The sequence below is a fragment of the Phalacrocorax carbo genome, chromosome 18 (assembly GCF_963921805.1).
Source record: "Phalacrocorax carbo chromosome 18, bPhaCar2.1, whole genome shotgun sequence".
Lineage (NCBI taxonomy): Eukaryota > Metazoa > Chordata > Aves > Suliformes > Phalacrocoracidae > Phalacrocorax > Phalacrocorax carbo.
This window is the reverse complement of record NC_087530.1, coordinates 1,200,960-1,219,826: the sequence shown is the minus strand read 5'-3', so window position 1 is coordinate 1,219,826 and position 18,867 is coordinate 1,200,960. Positions and strand designations below refer to the sequence as shown.

The window sequence follows — 18,867 nt, the reverse complement described above, 5'->3', positions numbered from 1 at the left end:
GGGAACTCGCCCATCCTGGGGGGCTCGCAGCACCGGGTGACGTTTGGAGCCTCAGCCGATGGCTAACGCTGCAGGCTGTGACTAGGCATCCCTCGCCAACGGAGCTGTGCATACCGAGACTGCAAATGGTACTTACAACGGTCTTTTTTTTTCCCCCTCGGACAACAGGCTTCTTAAATCATCTGTTGGGACAAATACTGATGTAATAAATTATGTTCTGCTATTCAATTTGCCCTGGTATTTCTACAGGGCATAATATTTGGCTTAAGCGTGTTACGAGGAGCAGTCACACGCGGTGTTGGACTCTGTCCCCGTCCCTGCAGATCACTCGCGCTGTGACCTTAGCGCCTTCTTCCGTCAGCCTGAGCCTCTCGTTTTCGGCTGTGCGGTTCTCCCAGGCCCCACCACCTGTCAGCGATGGCTGTACATTTCCCGAGAATCTCGAAAAGAGGGGCAAAGTGAAATTTATTCTGTGGCTGTGTTGCGTTAATCATGTCTTAGGTCAAAGTTACTTACGATGAAGCAATCGCTGTTTTCTAGGCTGGATTGCTCCACACGGAGCCGTTCTTTTGCGCCTGGCGTAGCTGCCTGTTAACAACTTTCGCCGGGCTTTTTGACCGGAACGGCCGGCGTTTTGGGGTCTTACTGCTCGTAAAGCACCTGGGGATGACACGCGGCGTATACACGAATCGCTCTTCCCTCCAGGCTCCCCCCTCGCAGCCAGTCCCCCCGAAAACGGGCGGGCGGGCACGGGCTAAATGAAGAAAGGCGCTATTTAAAACTAAAACACACCGGCGGGGGGGCATCGTCGCCGCGGGGCGGGGCAGGGCGGGCCGGCGGCGGCGGGGCTCGGCCCCCAGCGCGGCCGAGGGACTACATGTCCCAGGAGCGCGGCCGGCGCTCCCGCCCGCCGCCTGCGCAGTGCCGCGCCGCGCCGCGCCTGCCTCGGGGCCGCAGCGGGAGCCGGGCGGCGGCGGGCCGGGGCGCTGGCCGGGCCGGGACGCGCTCGCACCCCCCTCCCCGCTCCTCCGCGGCACCGCTCGGCGCCGTGCCCCCGCCCCGCCACCGCGCTGCTCCCAGGAGGAGGAGGAGGAGGAAGAGGAGGAGGAGGAGGAGGAGGAGGAGGAGGAGGGCGGCCGGCGGGGAGGAAGGCGAGGCCGGGCCGGGGCCTGACCGAACCCTCTGGTTCTTCAGGGAAGCGAGGGGGCAGGCGGGAGGTGCGGCGGGGGCAGCGCTCCGGGGGACCGAGCCGAGGGCAGGTAGGCTGCGTGTGTGGGTCTCCGACCCCGCGGAGGGCGCTTTGCCCGGGGCCCGGCGCGGGGGGCAGAGGCGCGGGGTCTGCGGGGGGAAGGCTGTGACCCGGCGCCAGCCAGGTTGGCCCCACGCTTTCCCCCAGCGCTCGTCTGTGCCTTTTCTGGCTCCGCCAGCCGGCCCCGGCCGCAGCCAGCCGTACCTGCCGTGTCAGCGCCTCCGAACCTGCGGTTCTTGAGGTTTGCGGAGGTCTTCGGGGAGGCGAAGGACCCGGCGGCCGGGGCCCGGCTCTGCTCGCCGCCGCCGTGGGAGCGGGCAGCGAGTCGCTCCCGGGGCCGCTCGGCGCGAGCGTCGCTACCGTCTCGCCTTTATGGCTTTTGTCTTATGCAGGTCTAAAACCCATAACTTGACGAGTATCGTAACTTCCCTTTTTCGCTACTAACAGACCCTCGACGCCGAAGAACTTGGCCGATCTGTCTTTTTTTCTTGCAAAGTCATGATACTGTCCTCCGAAGGAAGAGAGCCATTGCGATTAAGCGCTCCAGCCGAGCATGTGACACTACGCTTAGCGATAGGTAGAGTGCTGTTTTGGGAACGATGCGGTTGACTCGCAAGTGGAAACTGCAGTTTGAAGGTGTTGGGGGGGAAACGGCACGGACGGTATGCGAAATCTGAAATACTGCGCTTCTATAAAAGCAGCAGGATGGCGGTTTTAGGGAGCGGACTTATACACCGCTGCTGCCAAAATATTGCGGATGCTCCGCACGAGGATTTTGGTGTGAGATTTGTCAGGTCCTGGAGAATATACTCTGTCATTAGTAGGAGCTACCCTTTGTGGTGGACGGCGGACGGGACGTTTCCCGGGGAGGGAGGGAGCTGCCCTCGAGAGAAGGGGCTGGGAGCAGGTCGTTTTTGCCAGTTTGAGCGGCTTTGAGTTCTGCACTTCTGACTAAAAGTGGATTAGTGTGACCCCTGATGCAAGGGGAACTCCTCTTTCTGGCATCACAACCGACCCGAGTAGATTTTAGCATGGTTATAGGCATTTCTTGATTTTATGCAACACAGTAATACAGTAATTGATCCTTCAGTAGCCGGCTGATCCTGTGCATTACTGCTAAGTTCTGTTAAGGGGCGTGAGAAATGACATGCTCCTTGCACACAAACCTTACTGGATAGACAGCATGGTTAGTGCGAGCTACAGAGCAGCCAATGGGCAGAAACAGACTTGAGGTATGAGTTTCCTATTAATATTGATTAGATAGTTGAACTCTAGCAAACTGAAATGCATTTTGTGTGTTGTATGTGTGTTTTGAGATGGTGGGTATTGTAACGTGAAAGTTCAGCAGATAACTCCTAGGTCATGGTGAGATATCTTACTGAAGAATGGATATTTTTTTTTAGCTCAACTTGGGAGGTAGGCTGTTAGCTTATATAAAGAAGTAAGGCTTGTTAGTTATTCCTATAAATATTAATGAAGAAAGAGGTACTTCATCTGGGGTGAATTAGCATAGAAGCTATTCAAGCTTGCTTAGGAATTATTTTTCAGTAAGACGGAGTGATTTCAGGTTTGCCTTGCCCTGCCCTGCCTATGTTAGATCTGCCCAAACTTGCTTTGGAAGCAGTCCTTGCTTTGGAGCCTTGCATAGCAAGGCTCAGGAGGAGCAAATAACCCTGAGCAGGAAACCCTGGAGAAGGAAGAAGAATCTGGTGTACTAGCAGCATTTACTACTTTGCTTAATCTCTTTTCTGCCAGCCAAATTGCAGAAATACTCACAGAGATGTCGCTTGTTCCTGTATGCTGCAGTACAAACCCACGTGCTTTGTAAGTTGGAGTTGGGTATCTAAAGATTAAATGCAGTGTTTTCCAGGACTTTTAAAGGTAGGGAGCAACCTATGTCCTTCGTTCATCAAAGGCATAGACTGTGTGGGGCTCTGAACAAACTTACGTCACGCTGACAGCCAGGCAAAACATCCTAGGTGCTGTCGGGCCTTGCACTCTTTGTGGCTGGTACAGTGGAGCATTGTGAAGTGAAATTGTTTGAATTGTTGTGCTAAGTTCTCTTACCGCGTCACAGCCTCTAGTAGGTTACTAAGTGGTCTTGAAGTAACTAACAGAAAATTGAAGTGTTTTTATATCTGAATGAAATTGCAAGGATTGAAAAATAATTTGCACATAGCAGGAGCTGTTTAGTATCTGTCTCTTCAGCCACAGCAGAGTGTTGGATATCTAAATTTTCTAAACTGCCTTCTTTATAAAATTAGGTACAGACATCTGTTATTTCAAAGTGTGGTGCGTGGTAGTCATAAACCAGGTAACTGGATAATTATGGACACCTTTTTGTTTACGAGAAACCGATACAGTAATCGGACAAACGGCGTTCTGGAATTAGTACCAGCTGAAGCTGCCGCCGCTCGCTCTGCTCTAACCCTGCCTTCTGTGGTGTGTTACCAAATACGTAAGTGTGGCTAATTGCTTCTAAAGCTGTTGTCCCCAGTGCTGGCGTGGAGTGAACGTTGTGTAGCCTGGGAAGGTCAGAGAATGCAACTGTTGTCTCTTCCCTTTATGATCGCTATGAAAAAGGTTTTTGGAGGGGAGCAGTGTGTGTCATGTAGGTGTGTTAGCAGTACGATAGTTTCTTCTTTTAAGACAAGCTGTGTTAATAATACCAGTATCTGAAGAGAGTAATAGTGTGTGCATCTTGCTCAACTAGGTTTTTTGGTTTTTCTTTACTATGTTGCAAGCTTTCTTCAGAGCCTCTCTGAAGCCTGCTTAAGTATTGTGTGGATTAAACTACCTGCTTTATACCTCTAGTGTTCTCAAACGTCTGCCAGAAACTAAAGGTGAAGACAGGGTTTGCGCTGTTGCTCGCTAAACTTGTGTGACTTCAGAATAATTAATTTTTAAAAACTGGTAAATGGGAACGAACAAAGCATTCATCTTCAGAGAGGTGTATTTCAGTAGCAATCAAATAAGTTTAATTTTCATGGAGGATTATAAAGACAGGGAAGCTGCTGATCCCTTTCCCATGTACACAGGGTAAGAGCCGATGTTGTGCAGTTGACTTCGTCCAGATCCACAGGAAGATCCTGTAGATTCTTGTAGTTCTTGACAAAGCAGTGGTATGCATTGACCTGCTGCAGTTCAGTTCCAATGGAGTTCTTCTCTTGCCTTTGTTGTTCCTGGTGTTCTACAGTAGAGCCAGATAAGACAGACACATGGTGGTGGCCAGTTGATAGGATATTATCAAGTAGTCATGGGACCAGCGTATGAGAAGCGCAGGTGCATGTAACGGTAGTCTTCGGAGCCTTTTGTTTTGGGCCTGAAGTTCACAGTGGCAATTAGTTTAAAAGAAAAAAATGCAGAGGGGTGTGCAACTTCTCACTGTTACTCAGTGCTTTCGTAGTGTCTCTGTTTAACGGCTGTGATGCTGTATCATGACAAGATGCCCAAACCGTTTGTATGTTAGGGGGTAACTCACTCTATGAGTGTGTGTGAGGACCGTCTGTTGTCTTTTTTTTTTCAGGTAGCATCACAAATAATACACTATCGTTTTGCAGTATTCTGACCTTTTCTACTGTTTTGTTGTTCTTTTTGCCAGACAGGCCGATTATATGCATGTGTATTAGGACTTTGCACTGTGTGGGAGACTTTTTTGCTTTCTGAATATTAATTTATTTTATTTTTAATTGTCTGAGCTCCAGAAAAGATTTCTAGCACTTTAACTGCTATTTTAATAATCATAACTTACCAGAAAAAGTATATTGTTTCCAGGTCACCTTTTGTCTCTCTTGCTGACTGGGCTTTTCGAATTTGCTCCCACCTGTGGGCCAGGGGAGAAAAGAGCAGCCTTTCCTCAGAGGCTGAAAGCTGTCAGAGTGCTTAGTCCATCCCTGATGCTGCAAACGTCTTCTCTAGTTAAAAAAAAAAAAAAAGACACTGAGTGGAACAGTGAGAGAAACAACTTTATGTGTAAGTCTGTGAGACACCTCAGAAGCGATTTAATCAGCTTGTCTACTGCTAAAGGTGTTTTGTAATGAGTGACACAAAAATGGGAGCTTGTTTTGAAATTTGGTGAGGCAGAGGCATAGGAACGCAGGGGAAGTCAACAGGCTGGTTGTACGGGGTAGCCCGTGTGGGCTCCCCGTCGTGCCCCAAAACTTGCTTTCAGGCAGGAGAGCCACTTGGACTAACTTTCTCTCCAGAGAAGTGGAGACCTTAAAATGGAAAGTGTCAGCTAAAACTGTTAAGGTTTGATAAACTATGAGCATCTCTTTAAGTACAGCCTCACGGCAGAAACCTGAAAAGACAGAAGGTATTTCTGCAGATCTCGTGTATATATATTTTTATGGATGCAACTTACTTTGCCTGGCTGATATCAGTAGCTCATAGCCTAGTAACCAGTTACTACTGTGTTTGTAGGCAGTATCAAGTTTAATGCTACTTTTTTTTTTTTGTGAGTCCTAAAGTTCTGGGACTAAAAATAAATTTGTTGCAAGAAGTGGTTATTTGTTTCTCAAAGAACTTTGGCAGTAATGTCAGTGCTTCTTTTTCTAATAACTTCTCTGAGACTGTCCTAGTTAAAAACATCTAAATAATTGTGTCCTTGAAGTTCCTTGCTTTGTCTCATCTTCGGATGCATGAGCTGTAACCACTGGTTAGCGTGACTGGGAATTTTTTTGTTTGGGTTTTTTTGAGGTTTGGGGTTTTTTTCTGTTTGGTTTTGGTTTCTTTTTTTTTTTTGAGAGCGAGCTTTATACACAGTTGTCTGTATTTGCTATGAATTACTTTTAAACCATCAGGTATAATAAGGTTGTGATTTTTTATAAATAAAGGCTTGTGAAAGCATCTCTTTTTGTGTCTGCTAGGATTTTGGTTGTGAGGTTAAAACTACAGCTGGAAGAACTTTGTTACGCACAGAAGGAGCAGTGAGGGTTGTCAGTGCACCTTGGTAGCAAGCTTTCTCCACATGCTGGAAAAAACCCAACAAATGTAAAACCTGTACCTAATTAGGGAGCTAATCTGTATTCTTCTGAGAGGATCACCTCCTGCTACGCCGAGCGGTGAACCGCAGATCTTTAAAACACTAAAGGGGGAGAGCATTAGGCCAGTGCATGGTACATTATTGGTAGTTTCTCAAGCATGGACTAAATGGTCTTGTGAAGCAAGGCTCCTCCGGAGTCACCGCAGGTTGCGGGAAGTACATTTTTCGTTTAACGGTAGCATTGGCTTTGAAGGGTTCGTCACCAGATCCCTTGACAGCTCTGACATGTATCTATGACCAATATATATGACAGATAGCTGTTACAGATTATATCTGGATCACATCCTTTTTCTTCCCAAATTAGCTAGTATGGCTGTTACTTCTGGTGGGAAGGAAGACATAAAGCAGTTAATCATTAATTCCATGGAAACGTAATCTGATCTGCATGATTCTACTCCTTCAACATTAATGCAGTTGATGGTTGTTTTTCTTCCATAGAGTTAATTTTTAGATGGATTAGCTCCTTGAACTTGTTGTGAATGGTTTACCTAACTGTTAAATGGTAGCTGAGATGTCTTCTAATTATGAAGTTAGAGCTGATGTTACATTGAGACGTAACAGTAGTTTGTGTAGCATTTTGTCCCTGATGTGCTATGAAAGCCTACAGTTGTTTCAGTTCTTCTCCCTTTAAAACAACATTTTTGGATTGTGGCCCAAAGAAATATTCTTCTGAATTGAAATATTTGAGGATATTTTTTTTAATGAACTCTACTGTTGAGCAGAGTCTCCAGACTTATTTCCAACTTCTGCCTGATCTGGGTATTGATACTCCTTGATTATTTTTTTCTTATTACAAATATATTATGATTTGCAATTTTTTAGCAGAAAAGACCAATATTGGAAGCTTGGTGCTTCTTATGCGTAGGTAGAGAGAGGGCATTTGCTTTGACAGGCCAGAGGTAACCACACCCAAGCACTTGGATAGTGCTGTGTTTTGTGGGCATGCTTTAGGACAAAATAATATGTGCAGAAATCTTTTTGCCTGTTTGCCAGGCAGTGGGTCGGAATCGGGTTCCATTTCCCTGAGCCTGTGTCACCTAAACTGTAGTAGTGGCCACATCTCTCCAGGTGATGGCCAGCTCCTTACCTTGTGCATTGGAGGTGTGGTGCAGGAGTGTTGTAGTGCTGTACCGTGTCACTGTTTCAGTTCATGAGTTACTTGAAAATACCATTTGCCTCTATGCAAGTGTCCCTGATGTGCTGACATGACAAGGGGTCAATGAAATTGGCAATTAGGAAACCGTGCATTAAGAAAGAGTGACTCGGTCACTAAGTGGTGGGTTGTGTATTTGAGAGATCATTATTAATTTGCTAACATGGGAAGGGCACAGTAGTATTTACTGCTCAGTGTAAGTTTATGACCTGCTTATCACTTCATCGGGGCCAACAGAACTTGTTCCCCAAGTGTTGGAATTCACCTGTTTCATTTTCTTTCTTTCAGTGAGTGCTGCATAACCTGCTCGCTGCCCAAGATGGTGAAGCTGGATATACACACTCTGGCTCATCACCTCAAGCAGGAACGACTGTATGTAAACTCAGAAAAGCAACTTATTCAGAGGCTCAATGCGGATGTGTTGAAGACAGCTGAAAAGCTGTACCGCACAGCATGGATTTCCAAGCAGCAAAGGATTAACTTGGACAGACTGATCATAACAAGGTGACTTGGGGAGGGGTGGGGGTGGTCCTGGGGAGAACAGGCTCCTAAACTGCTATGAATTGCAGCAAATCCATCGGATTTTTCACTTTGTATGTGGAGTCCTTTGCTGTACTAATCATGGAAATAGTAAGGTTTTAAAATAACTCTCAGCTAGGGAATCTGACTCACCTGAAACTTGCCTGTTTGCTGTTTAGGCTACCTTTTTTTAAAACGTGTGTGTTTTGCTCCTGTTAATAGATAGGAACAAGCTCTCCTTATTCCTGAATTTGCAAATCATTTGTATTACCTATATGGAAAGGCTTTTTCCCTTGGTGGTAGTCTTGTTAATAGACCGACCATGTGTCATCTTTTATGAAGTTTGTTTGCTTAAGCGTTACTTAAACTGTTTCAATGTTTTTCTTTAAAGTGCTGAAGCTTCTCCCGCTGAATGTTGCCAGCATGCTAAAATCTTGGAGGACACACAGTTTGTGGATGGATATAAGCAGTTGGGATTTCAGGAGACTGCTTATGGAGAATTCCTAAACAGATTAAGAGAGAACCCTAGGCTTATTGCATCCTGCCTAGTTGCTGGAGAGAAGCTCAACCAGGACAACACTCAGAGTGTCATTCACACAGTCTTTACATCCATTTATGGCAATTGCATCATGCAGGAGGATGAGAGCTACCTCCTCCAGGTCCTCCGTTACTTGATTGAATTTGAACTCAAGGAAAGCGACAACCCTAGGCGGCTGTTGAGACGAGGCACCTGTGCGTTCAGCATCTTATTCAAACTTTTCTCTGAAGGACTCTTTTCTGCAAAACTCTTTCTTACTGCAACTTTACATGAGCCAATCATGCAGCTTCTGGTTGAAGATGAAGACCACCTGGAAACTGATCCAAACAAGCTAATTGAGAGATTCTCCCCAGTACAACAGGAAAAGTTATTTGGAGAGAAAGGCACAGAAAAGTTCAAGCAAAGAGTCCAAGAGATGGTTGACTCCAATGAGGCCAAGCTGGTGACCCTGGTGAACAAATTCATTGGCTATCTCAAACAAAATACCTACTGTTTTCCTCACAGCTTGAGATGGATTGTGTCACAAATGTACAAAACGCTCTCGTGCGTGGACAGGCTGGAGGTTGGGGAGGTCAGAGCAATGTGCACAGATCTTCTTCTCGCATGTTTCATCTGCCCTGCAATTGTTAACCCAGAACAGTATGGGATAATCTCTGATGCTCCTATAAATGAGGTGGCAAGATTTAATTTGATGCAGGTATGATTCACTTTAAAATAGTCCTTAAAAAAAATATATATGAGAAATGTTCTTGGCCTTTTCTTTCCGCTAGAACTGGTGTTACTACAGTAAGGTACTGTCCCTCCTACCTGTGAGAAGAATGCTAACAAAATATTTGTGTTATCGTTGCTGAAAAGGCATGCTCTAGAGTTCATCTATTTGCTTAAAAAACTGGCTTAAAAATGATAGCATGTGTTCCTCTCTCTTTTAGAAGAGTTGCAAATGTACTTTATAAAAGCTGTTATAAGGGATGGAAGCTAAAGTGCAGAAGCGACTATAGGATGAATTCTGGATTGTGTGTAAATGGATGTTGTGCCATTCTTGCTAATGTTAAATATTATGTCAGGTATTGCACAAGATAATGAAATATTTTGCTGAAAAAGCCTTCTTGTCCAGCAGTAATGACCACTGTTTCTGATGGGTGGCCATCTGTTTCATTAGACCTTAGGGTATTCCCCAGCCCTCGTGACAAATTTTTGTCTTTGGGCAAATACTTGGGCAATTTAATGATGGTATGTAGAGGTGTAGTCTGAAAGTATTAAGCAACACTTGTCTGACTGAGGATATTCCCTACACCAGTAACAAAACCTACTTTTTCATGTTGTCTATAAACTGGACAGGGAGCAGTTCTCACAGTATAATCATTCCAGTGGGCTTTGCTCAGCCCTTACTTGAACCAGGGCCTTGCCAGTGTTTTTCTAAAATACATTAGGAATCCTCTCCTGTGTCACTGCTTGTGTGTTGTAGCAGAGCTTGCAGCTGGCGACTCTTTAAAATCGAGAGTTGTTTTACAATTTGAGATTAATAAGGAGTATATGCTCTGAAACAAGGGTTAGCCTTCTTGCTTCCCCCCCGCCCCCCCCACATATTCTTAGTAAAATATACACAGCCTTTTAAAATATCTAGGTTTAAGATGACCTAGATTCAACTCTCAGTTCTGACGTGTTGTAAAAACAAAACATACTTTGTTCTTGGGAAGGGGGGAAGTATGGGTGCTTGTAGCATACTGTGTGTGCAGATTTTCTTGTTAAATGCAATGACTGCTTTTTTTCTAAAGCTTCTTGCATTTTTTCTGCCCTGAAAATGAGCACAAGACTGTGTCCACTCAATCAGAAGTATTTCTCAGAGTATCAAATGAAAAAAAATATAGAATGGAGGAGTTTTCTTAACTATTTTTTATAGTTGGGTCCATCACGATGTCGTTTTGAAATGCTTATTCTTCGTACTTCTTTTTTTATTTCAGGTTGGGAGACTTCTGCAGCAACTGGCGATGACAGGTTCTGAAGAGGGAGATCCACGTATGAAGAGCAACCTTGCTAAATTTGACAAAGTAAGAACTCAGACTAGAAAAAGCCAAGACTTGTGTGTATACTTCACCCTTCTGAAGTCTAACTGTTTAACTTCCAGGTTACATGTACTGAAAAGCATATTAAATCCTGCACAAAGCTGCGAACAAAGTCTCGAGTACCAGAATTAAGGGTTGGGGATTCTTGCTTCTACTCTGACATAATATTTCTTAAAAGAACATAGAAAAAAAGAAATAAAAGCAAGTTACCTTTTAAACTGAAATGCTGAATTACTGTCTGTGGTTTTTCTACTGAACCTAAAGAAAACTCTTTGATCTGAAGCAACTTTTATATGGAATATGGCTTAACACGAAGTAATTCGTTAGTGCAAGTAACTTCTCTTCCTTTTTTGTGTAGTTTTGCTTTTTTGTTCACCTTTTCCTATGTTAGTATGAATCATCCCTAGCAGTACTGGAATTGGCTTCATCAGAGGAACAGTGAAACTAATGATCTTTGTACTGTCATATGTTTAAAAACCTCTTGATTTGCATAACTTCCAGGTTTTTGCTAATTATAATTGTTACATAGTCATCATACAAAGTTACACTTCTATTTTACAAGTAACATTCAATGAGATTAGAAAGTGATATTGTGTGTTCCTTCCTTGTTTCACTTTTAGTCTGTGCTTAGCAGATTCTTTGGGAAAGGGCAGTTTAATTGCTGTAAAACAGTTTAATATTTTAAAAAATTGTAAGGCGACACTTAAGTAAGTGACACTTTTGAATGCAGAAAAGGAATTAAGGAAATGCTAAAACTAACTGCATGCTTTCCTTGCTTGCTCTTCGGGGATTTTAATGATACATGGTATTTTATCCTAAGATTTTAAAAGTAGGAAGCAAAACTTCTATCGTTATGTAAACTACTTAACTCTTGGCATAACTTACGTTTTTCCCAAACTCTAGTAAATGGTCTCTCATTTAAAAACTATTTCTTCTCTTTGCAGAGCTGTGTGGCTGCTTTCCTGGATGTAGTTATTGATGGGCGTGCGGTCGAAACTCCTCCGATGTCTTCTGTTAACCTTCTGGAGGGGTTGAGTAGAACAGTGGTTTACATGACATACAGCCAGCTAACTACTCTGGTAATGTCTCAAGTTCTTAAAAAGTAGTAGTATAAACTTGTCGCTGTGTGTTTACAAATAGGGTAGACAAGGCTGATGATTTACCAACACTAATGCTAAATTTTTAGGTTGGCTTTATGCGGAATGTAATGTCAAGCGATCAACTTAAGGAAGATCGGATGGCTTTGGAAAACTTGCTGGCAAACTTACCCCAGAACAAACCAGGGAAAAGCAGCAGCCTTGAAATGACTCCATATAACACCCCACAACTTTCTCCTGCAACTACTCCAGCTAACAAAAAAAATCGGTTACCAATAGGTAAGGAGAGCAAGCAGACTTCTTGCATGATTTCTGATACCGTGATACATTTTCTGTGCCATTTTTTCAGCCATCTCTTGGGGTTACTCTTCAACTACACCTTCAGTTCCTACTTCTTCTGTGTAGATGGTGAAGGATTTTCTTTTGCATAGAAAGCCGGGTAACTTCCTTAATTTCTGATGCAAGTATAGTGAGTTTCATCGCTCTGGATTAAACTTGAGAAAAACACTGGAGTGGCTGGTGGTTATGCTAGTGCAATGGTAATAGAGGGAAAGTTTGAAGATGGGAAGCAGATCTAGGAGGGAAGATTGCTTAGGAAAGTGGTAAGGTGGAAGTGATGACATTTAATTAGTGGGGTAGAATTATTTTGAAATTTTTGTGTCTCAGAAGAGAGCAAATGTGGAGGAGGATGAAAAAGCACGAGCAGAATTTTTATAGTATGTGCTGAGAAGAGAAGCTTGCTTCCTTCTCCATTATTTGCCCGGTCTAATTCCAATTGTTAGTATATTGTAATGCAGTTTTATGTTGTTTGGGGTTTTGTCCTCTTTTTGAATGGGATTTCTGGGTCTTGAACTTCTCCCTTTCAGTAATATTTTCTCTTAACATAGGAAGTGTGATACTCCAGTGTATATTTACATGAATATGACCATATGTGTTATTTTTGTTTGTCTGAGAGATGTGGTGTTAGCGTGTAACAGGATGAAAATATGTAGAGTCTGCCAAGTGGCAAAAACCCCCACAAACCAACCCCAAAACAAACTTAGCCCATGTTGTTTTAACTCTGCTTCTGAGTGGTTCTGGTCTTATGCCATTAAAGTAGCGGCACAACAGCATTTCTTTTATGGTATAAAATAGTTTTTGCTTAAATTTTTTATTTCTTTTGTTTCATTTTAATGCTTTCGAAATCCAGGACAGCAATTGGCAGCCATTACTGCCTGGGATACTTCTGCTACCAATCTTTCAGCTCATATAACTCTAGTAACCCCTTTTGGTGGGTAATGCCCTCTTTCCATTCTTCTCTGTGAAACTTCTAAGCATGCCTATGGTTTACTTTGGCCATCAGTTGCTTTTTCAGATTCTCCATTGATTTCTATATGGAACTCATTTTGTTTGTACATGTACAATCTTTAAAAACACCTTGTGCGCCTTTGTGTGATAATCAAAGTTCTGCTCTGACTTCCACACACTTGCCTTGTTTTACCTGGATCAGATAAAGAAATAACTGGTGTCATGCTGCCATACTTAGAAATCCTAATTCCATGTGGGCGTTTTTTCCTTCCACGGTGCCCAACGTGGGAACATGAGGCTACTTGAAAAGACTAAGAGTCACGAAACAATGAAAGTAAACCATGCGATGTTGAATTGTGTGTTTTGAGACACCTGTTAGAATAAAATTTCCCTGCTTTAGGAGAAAAAACTAATAAATAATTCAATTAAGCAGAGTGATAAACCACAGGAACCTAGACCTTTTTTTTGTTGGTAAGAAACTTCTTAATTTTCTCAATTAACTTATTAAGGCTCTTTCTGTGATCAGAGCACACTGAATTTGTGTAGGCAAACAGGACATAGTAACGTTAGTCCTCTAAAATTTTATATTGACAGTTTGCTTTTTCACAGTTCAGTACTCAGATTTAAACCGTAGTTCCATCTCTCAAAGTCTAATGTGACTTTTCATTTTGTAAGTTTATTTAGTATGCGTGTTATTAATTCAAAACACTGCCATTCTGTATTTCCATTGTCTTGTCTTTATTTTTTTTCCTCCTTAAACAAGGAAAAGCTTTCTAATGTTGATATCTCAAAATATTTTCTTAGCAACTCGTAGCAGAAGTAGACCAAATATTCTAATGGATCAACACGGAGACCACGAAGGATCCTCACAGGAGGCTATCCCAGAAGTTCAGCCGGAAGAAGTGCTCGTGATTTCTCTGGGGACAGGTCCACAGATTACTCCAGGAATGATGTCAGAAAATGAGGTATGCAAAAACTATCACGGCTCAGATACTTTGAAAAGTACAGCCTGTGTGTTCTCTAATAGCAGAATGGTGAAGTTGTGACGCTAAGTTTGGGCAATAAATCCAGAGTGGGAATTAAAATCCTTACTTCCATTTTACTGAACTTGGGGGTTGTGGCTTTCAAATTTATCTTTGTTAGATGGGTTTTTTTCCTCACTTAGTGTATCTGCAAGGTGTGAAAAGCAATATATTAACACAGGAAAAATGAACCTGGCAGATTTATGAAGAGGCTTTTTCATCTAGCATACTTAAGAGCAAATTTAGGCTACTGCTTCTGAGCCTGAAGAAGCTGATTCAGTCGTCTCTCTGCATGCTCTGTGCTTTGGATCAAGTGGCACAGGTGAATGACAGAACTGGAACACTGGTCCCGACGTTTCTGGCAGCTCAGACTTTGAAACGCGCAGGCCCAGCTTCGTGTGAGGGCAGAGCTGTGGCCAAGCTGTCGTGAATGCCTTCAGACTGTGTTGCTTAGGGTAAAGCTGGTTTTACAGCCTTTTCTTTCACCAGCCGTAGAACAGCTTCTGCTTTCATCTTTGCTGCCTTGCCTGATAGTTCAGATTATCTCCTTTTACAGCTGTGTAACGCTCGGTTTCTATGTCGTATTAGTCTGCTGGGGTGATGAGGGAGCTGGTGGCTCCGTTATTATCAGGACTTGCCTTATGTTCCCATCTTGGTTACCTTACATTCTCTCCAGGCTCTGACTTCGGAGATAGCTGTCTTTTTTCAAACTGAATGTTAGAAATTTGATTGTGCGATTAACAACTAGGGGAAAAGAATGCAAATAATGTGTACAATGTTTTGTTTACTGCTTAATTATCTGAAAAATAGGGCGTTTTAAGGAGTCTTGTTTCTTTCCTGCCACTCTCCAGGTCTTAAATATGCAGCTTGCAGATGGCGGACAAGGAGATGTCCCCGTTGATGAAAACAAACTCCATGGTAAACCTGATAAAACCTTGCGCTTTTCCCTCTGCAGTGATAATCTGGAAGGAATATCTGAAGGTGAAGGGCTACTTAAGTCTTGAAGAAGTTTTGTGTGTCCCCCCCTTTTTTTTTTTCCTTAACTGTAAAAGGAACTTCTGTTAAATACAGCATGTCATCGTTGCCATTTTGAAGACTCTGCGTGTTATTTTACCCTGAGAGCCTGCCTTTTCTTTTAGCTACTCAAAGGAAAAAGCCTGGAGCTAAATTTTGACCTGCAAAGGCATAACCGAATCTGAGTGCTAGGAAGAAAAAAAACTAAGTGTATTTAGAAAGACAAAACAAAGGGATTTTTTTAAAGTGCAGTACGAATTATTAAGATAATCTAACTTAGCTCTAAACTTGGACTTCTCAGACTTATTTTTCATCATGTTTTAGTAACCTGTTATGTATCTCAGAATAGTTTCTGGCGTCTGGACAACTCCTTTATAGAAACCTTAGACACAACAAAGTGCAGGTTTATTTATGCGATTGAAGAGGTTTGTACAGATCACTTAGCATGCATTATTTTGCATGTTGGACTTGATGATCCTAGAGGTCTTCTCCAACCTTAATGGTTCTGTGATTCTAATAATTCAGTTTTTGTGCTCTCGCTCCTCAAAATAAGAAAACAAGTTCACAGACAAGTAAACAAATTAATGGCAAAGACTTTATTGACTTTTTAGTTACAGTTAAGTTCAGTAATGGTGAGATTTCAGCTGTTTCTGGTAATGTACTTGAGGATTATTGTAATTAGTATGGTACTCTAAACAAGGGAAGCACAAATCACCATGTGGGTTAAGTATCTATAGAATAGCAATCAAGAATAGAGCAAATGTATATTTAGTTCATCAACTCAGTGTTTTATATTGGAACTGCTACTTCATTTCTTTTCATCTTTCTAGTTAATTGTGTCCTGGATTGCTCATGCTGTGTATTTAGGAACTCTTATTCAAATTGGATTTACAGTAAAGTCTCTTTTCACAGGTCCTTCAAATCGCTCCAACTCTGTGTCATCTTTGGATTTAGAAGGAGAGTCTGTGTCCGAGCTTGGCGCAGGCCCCTCTGGGAGCAATGGTGTTGAAGCTCTGCAGCTGCTGGAGCATGAACAAGGCAGGTGCAAATTCTCTAATACAAGTGTCTGAGGTGCTGTAGATGGCAAAGCCAACGTTCTGTGCAAAAAGGTTGAAAAACTAACTAGTTCAGGAAAAAATAAGTGAAAGTTTTCTGTGTGCAATCGCTCTTGTATTTATTTACGGGTTTGGGTTTTTTTGTTTTGTTTTCCCTAGAAATATTTCTTGTAGCCATTTGTTAGGAAAAAGAAATTGCATGTGATTTTTAGGCTTAAGTCCTTTATAGGAAACTGCTTGTGAAGTTTTGTTTGATACCAAGTTTGTCCCTTCAGGGTGATCTGGGTTGGAGTCGTAAAGCATCTATCTGGCTGGCTTCCTGTTTAATGTATATCTGTCAGAGGCTGAACAGGTTGCCCAAACAGGTTGTGGTGTTTCAGCCTTGGGGATATGAACAATCTGCTGTAACTGACCCTGTTTTGAGCAAGGGGGCTGGACTTGAATCATCTCTGGAGGCCTCAGCTTTCCTGTGATAAGTTGTTCTTACAGGAATTGTATCAGTTTCTTGACAGTGTGCTAAGTTTTATTCATTTTGTCTGTCAGTTTGGTTGATAGGTCATGATGTGTCATTTAAGATTTTTCTTGTGTCTCAAATGTGCTTAAAAACTATTTTCGGGCAGCACCTCTTGAACAGTATAATAGTGCTTTACAGGCCTTACTTTAAAACACTGTCTTACCTGGCAGAATTAGAGAAACAGAATTGCTTTGTTTGGGGTTTTTTTTCATATTTTCAATCAGAAGTAATTGGAGAAGCCTTTTAAAGAAATTAAAACTTCTTATTTTTACATAGCCACGACTCAGGATAATCTTGACGACAAGCTCCGTAAATTTGAAATCCGTGATATGATGGGGTTGACTGATGACAGAGATATATCAGAAACTGTGAGCGAAACTTGGAGTACAGATGTCTTGGGAAGTGACTTCGATCCAAATATTGATGAAGATCGTTTGCAAGAAATAGCAGGTAACTTGGTGGTACATCTGGTATGCTAAAATGCTTCATGCTTGCTTTAAAACAGTGAGGCTGCAGAGCCCTTCTCCTCTCTTTCTAAATAGGTGTGTTTTCACTGATTAAACGGGAGCTTTTCTGTAGGAGGATTTTGTGTGCAAGACCTGTATTGTATTTGGTTGCTCATTTCCGTCTTTTAAACATTATCTTTCATGATTACTTTATTAAGGACACTTAAAATGTGTTCTTATTTTCCTCTTTTGTTAGAGCTGTCTTCAGGAAGCCTATATCTAGCTATGTGCTTTGGCTTTACTTTCGCAGGTGCAGCTGCAGAGAACATGCTAGGCAGCTTGCTGTGTTTACCAGGTTCAGGATCCGTGTTGCTTGATCCCTGCACAGGTTCAACCATATCAGAAACCACAAGTGAGGCCTGGAGTGTGGAAGTATTACCAAGTGATTCAGGTCAGAATTGTGCAGTTTTTGCTTATTTCTGTAACATGCATCAAGACTCTTAGAGAGGCATATAATGCAAAGCAACAGCCTCTTTCTTCCCTGGAGAAATTATTGTCCCAGGGTTAAGTTAGTGCTTGTGAATACTTCCAGTATTAAAAGGACAAACTGTTCCAAGGCAGAGAGAAGATGGAAAACATTGTGAGAGAGTTACTGTTAAGAAATCACAATTTACTTTGGTTAATGAAGATTTGACTGTATACTGATGTCTCTGAGAAATACGATACTGAAAACAGTAAAAACTTCTTAGAATGCCCGTGCAGATAGAGCATTGCTTTCTGTGCAGAGTCCTGCCTTCTGCATAAGGAGAAAACTCTTGCTGAAGAGGTTGAGTTAGCTTAGAACTTAATATACTAAATCAACACATACCCCCATCCCCCATATTAAGGGAGCATGGCATTGAGTAATGATACTTTTTCTCTCCACTTTCCCTTGTCTCCCTTTTGTAGAGGCCCCAGACTTAAAACAGGAGGAAAGACTACAAGAACTGGAAAGCTGTTCCGGGCTGGGTAGCACATCCGATGACACAGACGTAAGGGAAGTCAGTTCTCGACCCAGTACACCTGGCCTCAGCGTTGTATCAGGTGTGTTTATTTGCCTCTGAAAACACGCTGCTGTATTAGAACATGATCAGCACCTGGTTTGCTGCGCTTGCTTTAGTTATATGTAGTTTCACTCACCAAATAACTTCTTGCTCTCATTCTGGAACTTTCAAAGCAGCAATTTTTTTGTTCATCTTACAGAAGAAATAAAAGAGCCAGCAGAGCATCGAATACTCTGTGCCACAATAGCAATGGTGTTGACTTGGAAGAAACTCCTAACTTCCTTGCATTTAGTTTACTGTCGCAACTTTTAAAATTTAAGTAAATCAGCATATATCTACTGCAGCTCTTAGTTTTCTGCAAAACACTTAGCCATGAATACACTTTGACAATGGGTGTTAGAAAGATGCTTCACTCTGCTATGTTAAAACAGTTGGAGATGTAGAGCAGAAATAAAATATTATTTTAGAAGTATAGAAATTCAGAATGAAATATCTCTACGTGCTGCTGTGAGTTAGGGCTGGATTATCGCAGTGTTCACCAAACATTTTAACAGCTTCAGGATTTTGTTTCCTTTTTCTCTGAAAGGCTATTACAGATTCTTCTTCTTTTATGTGTAAGGTATTAGTGCAACATCTGAAGATATTCCTAATAAGATTGAGGATCTCAGGTCCGAATGTAGCTCTGACTTTGGGGGAAAAGATTCTGTGACAAGTCCTGACATGGATGAAACAGCCCATGGTGAGTAAGTTACTTACCTGTAAATGAGAATCAGAATCTCTGATAACTGAGATCTCACAACATTGCGTAAAATTACATTTGTAG

General features: G+C 42.4%; 1 protein-coding gene across 4 annotated transcripts in view; it reads left to right on the top strand.

The window, feature by feature from the left end:
• Positions 1 to 919: 919 nt before the first annotated feature.
• Positions 920 to 18,867, top strand: part of GAPVD1 (GTPase activating protein and VPS9 domains 1) — a 32,077-nt gene continuing 14,129 nt past the window's right edge. Inside the window, exons 1-14 of one of the 4 annotated variants that reach the window (XM_064468841.1) lie at positions 920 to 1,259; positions 1,697 to 1,826; positions 7,735 to 7,950; positions 8,357 to 9,200; positions 10,465 to 10,551; positions 11,511 to 11,645; positions 11,753 to 11,942; positions 13,755 to 13,915; positions 14,824 to 14,890; positions 15,899 to 16,024; positions 16,832 to 17,005; positions 17,312 to 17,452; positions 17,950 to 18,084; positions 18,664 to 18,783. In XM_064468841.1, coding sequence (XP_064324911.1) covers positions 7,766 to 7,950; positions 8,357 to 9,200; positions 10,465 to 10,551; positions 11,511 to 11,645; positions 11,753 to 11,942; positions 13,755 to 13,915; positions 14,824 to 14,890; positions 15,899 to 16,024; positions 16,832 to 17,005; positions 17,312 to 17,452; positions 17,950 to 18,084; positions 18,664 to 18,783 — 2,365 coding nt within the window. In that variant the 5' untranslated portion in view covers positions 920 to 1,259; positions 1,697 to 1,826; positions 7,735 to 7,765. Of the gene's footprint in view, positions 1,260 to 1,696; positions 1,827 to 7,734; positions 7,951 to 8,356; positions 9,201 to 10,464; positions 10,552 to 11,510; positions 11,646 to 11,752; positions 11,943 to 13,754; positions 13,916 to 14,823; positions 14,954 to 15,898; positions 16,025 to 16,831; positions 17,006 to 17,311; positions 17,453 to 17,949; positions 18,085 to 18,663; positions 18,784 to 18,867 lie in introns of all 4 variants that reach the window. The other 3 variants (XM_064468842.1, XM_064468840.1, XM_064468843.1) reach the window with 3 other exon arrangements.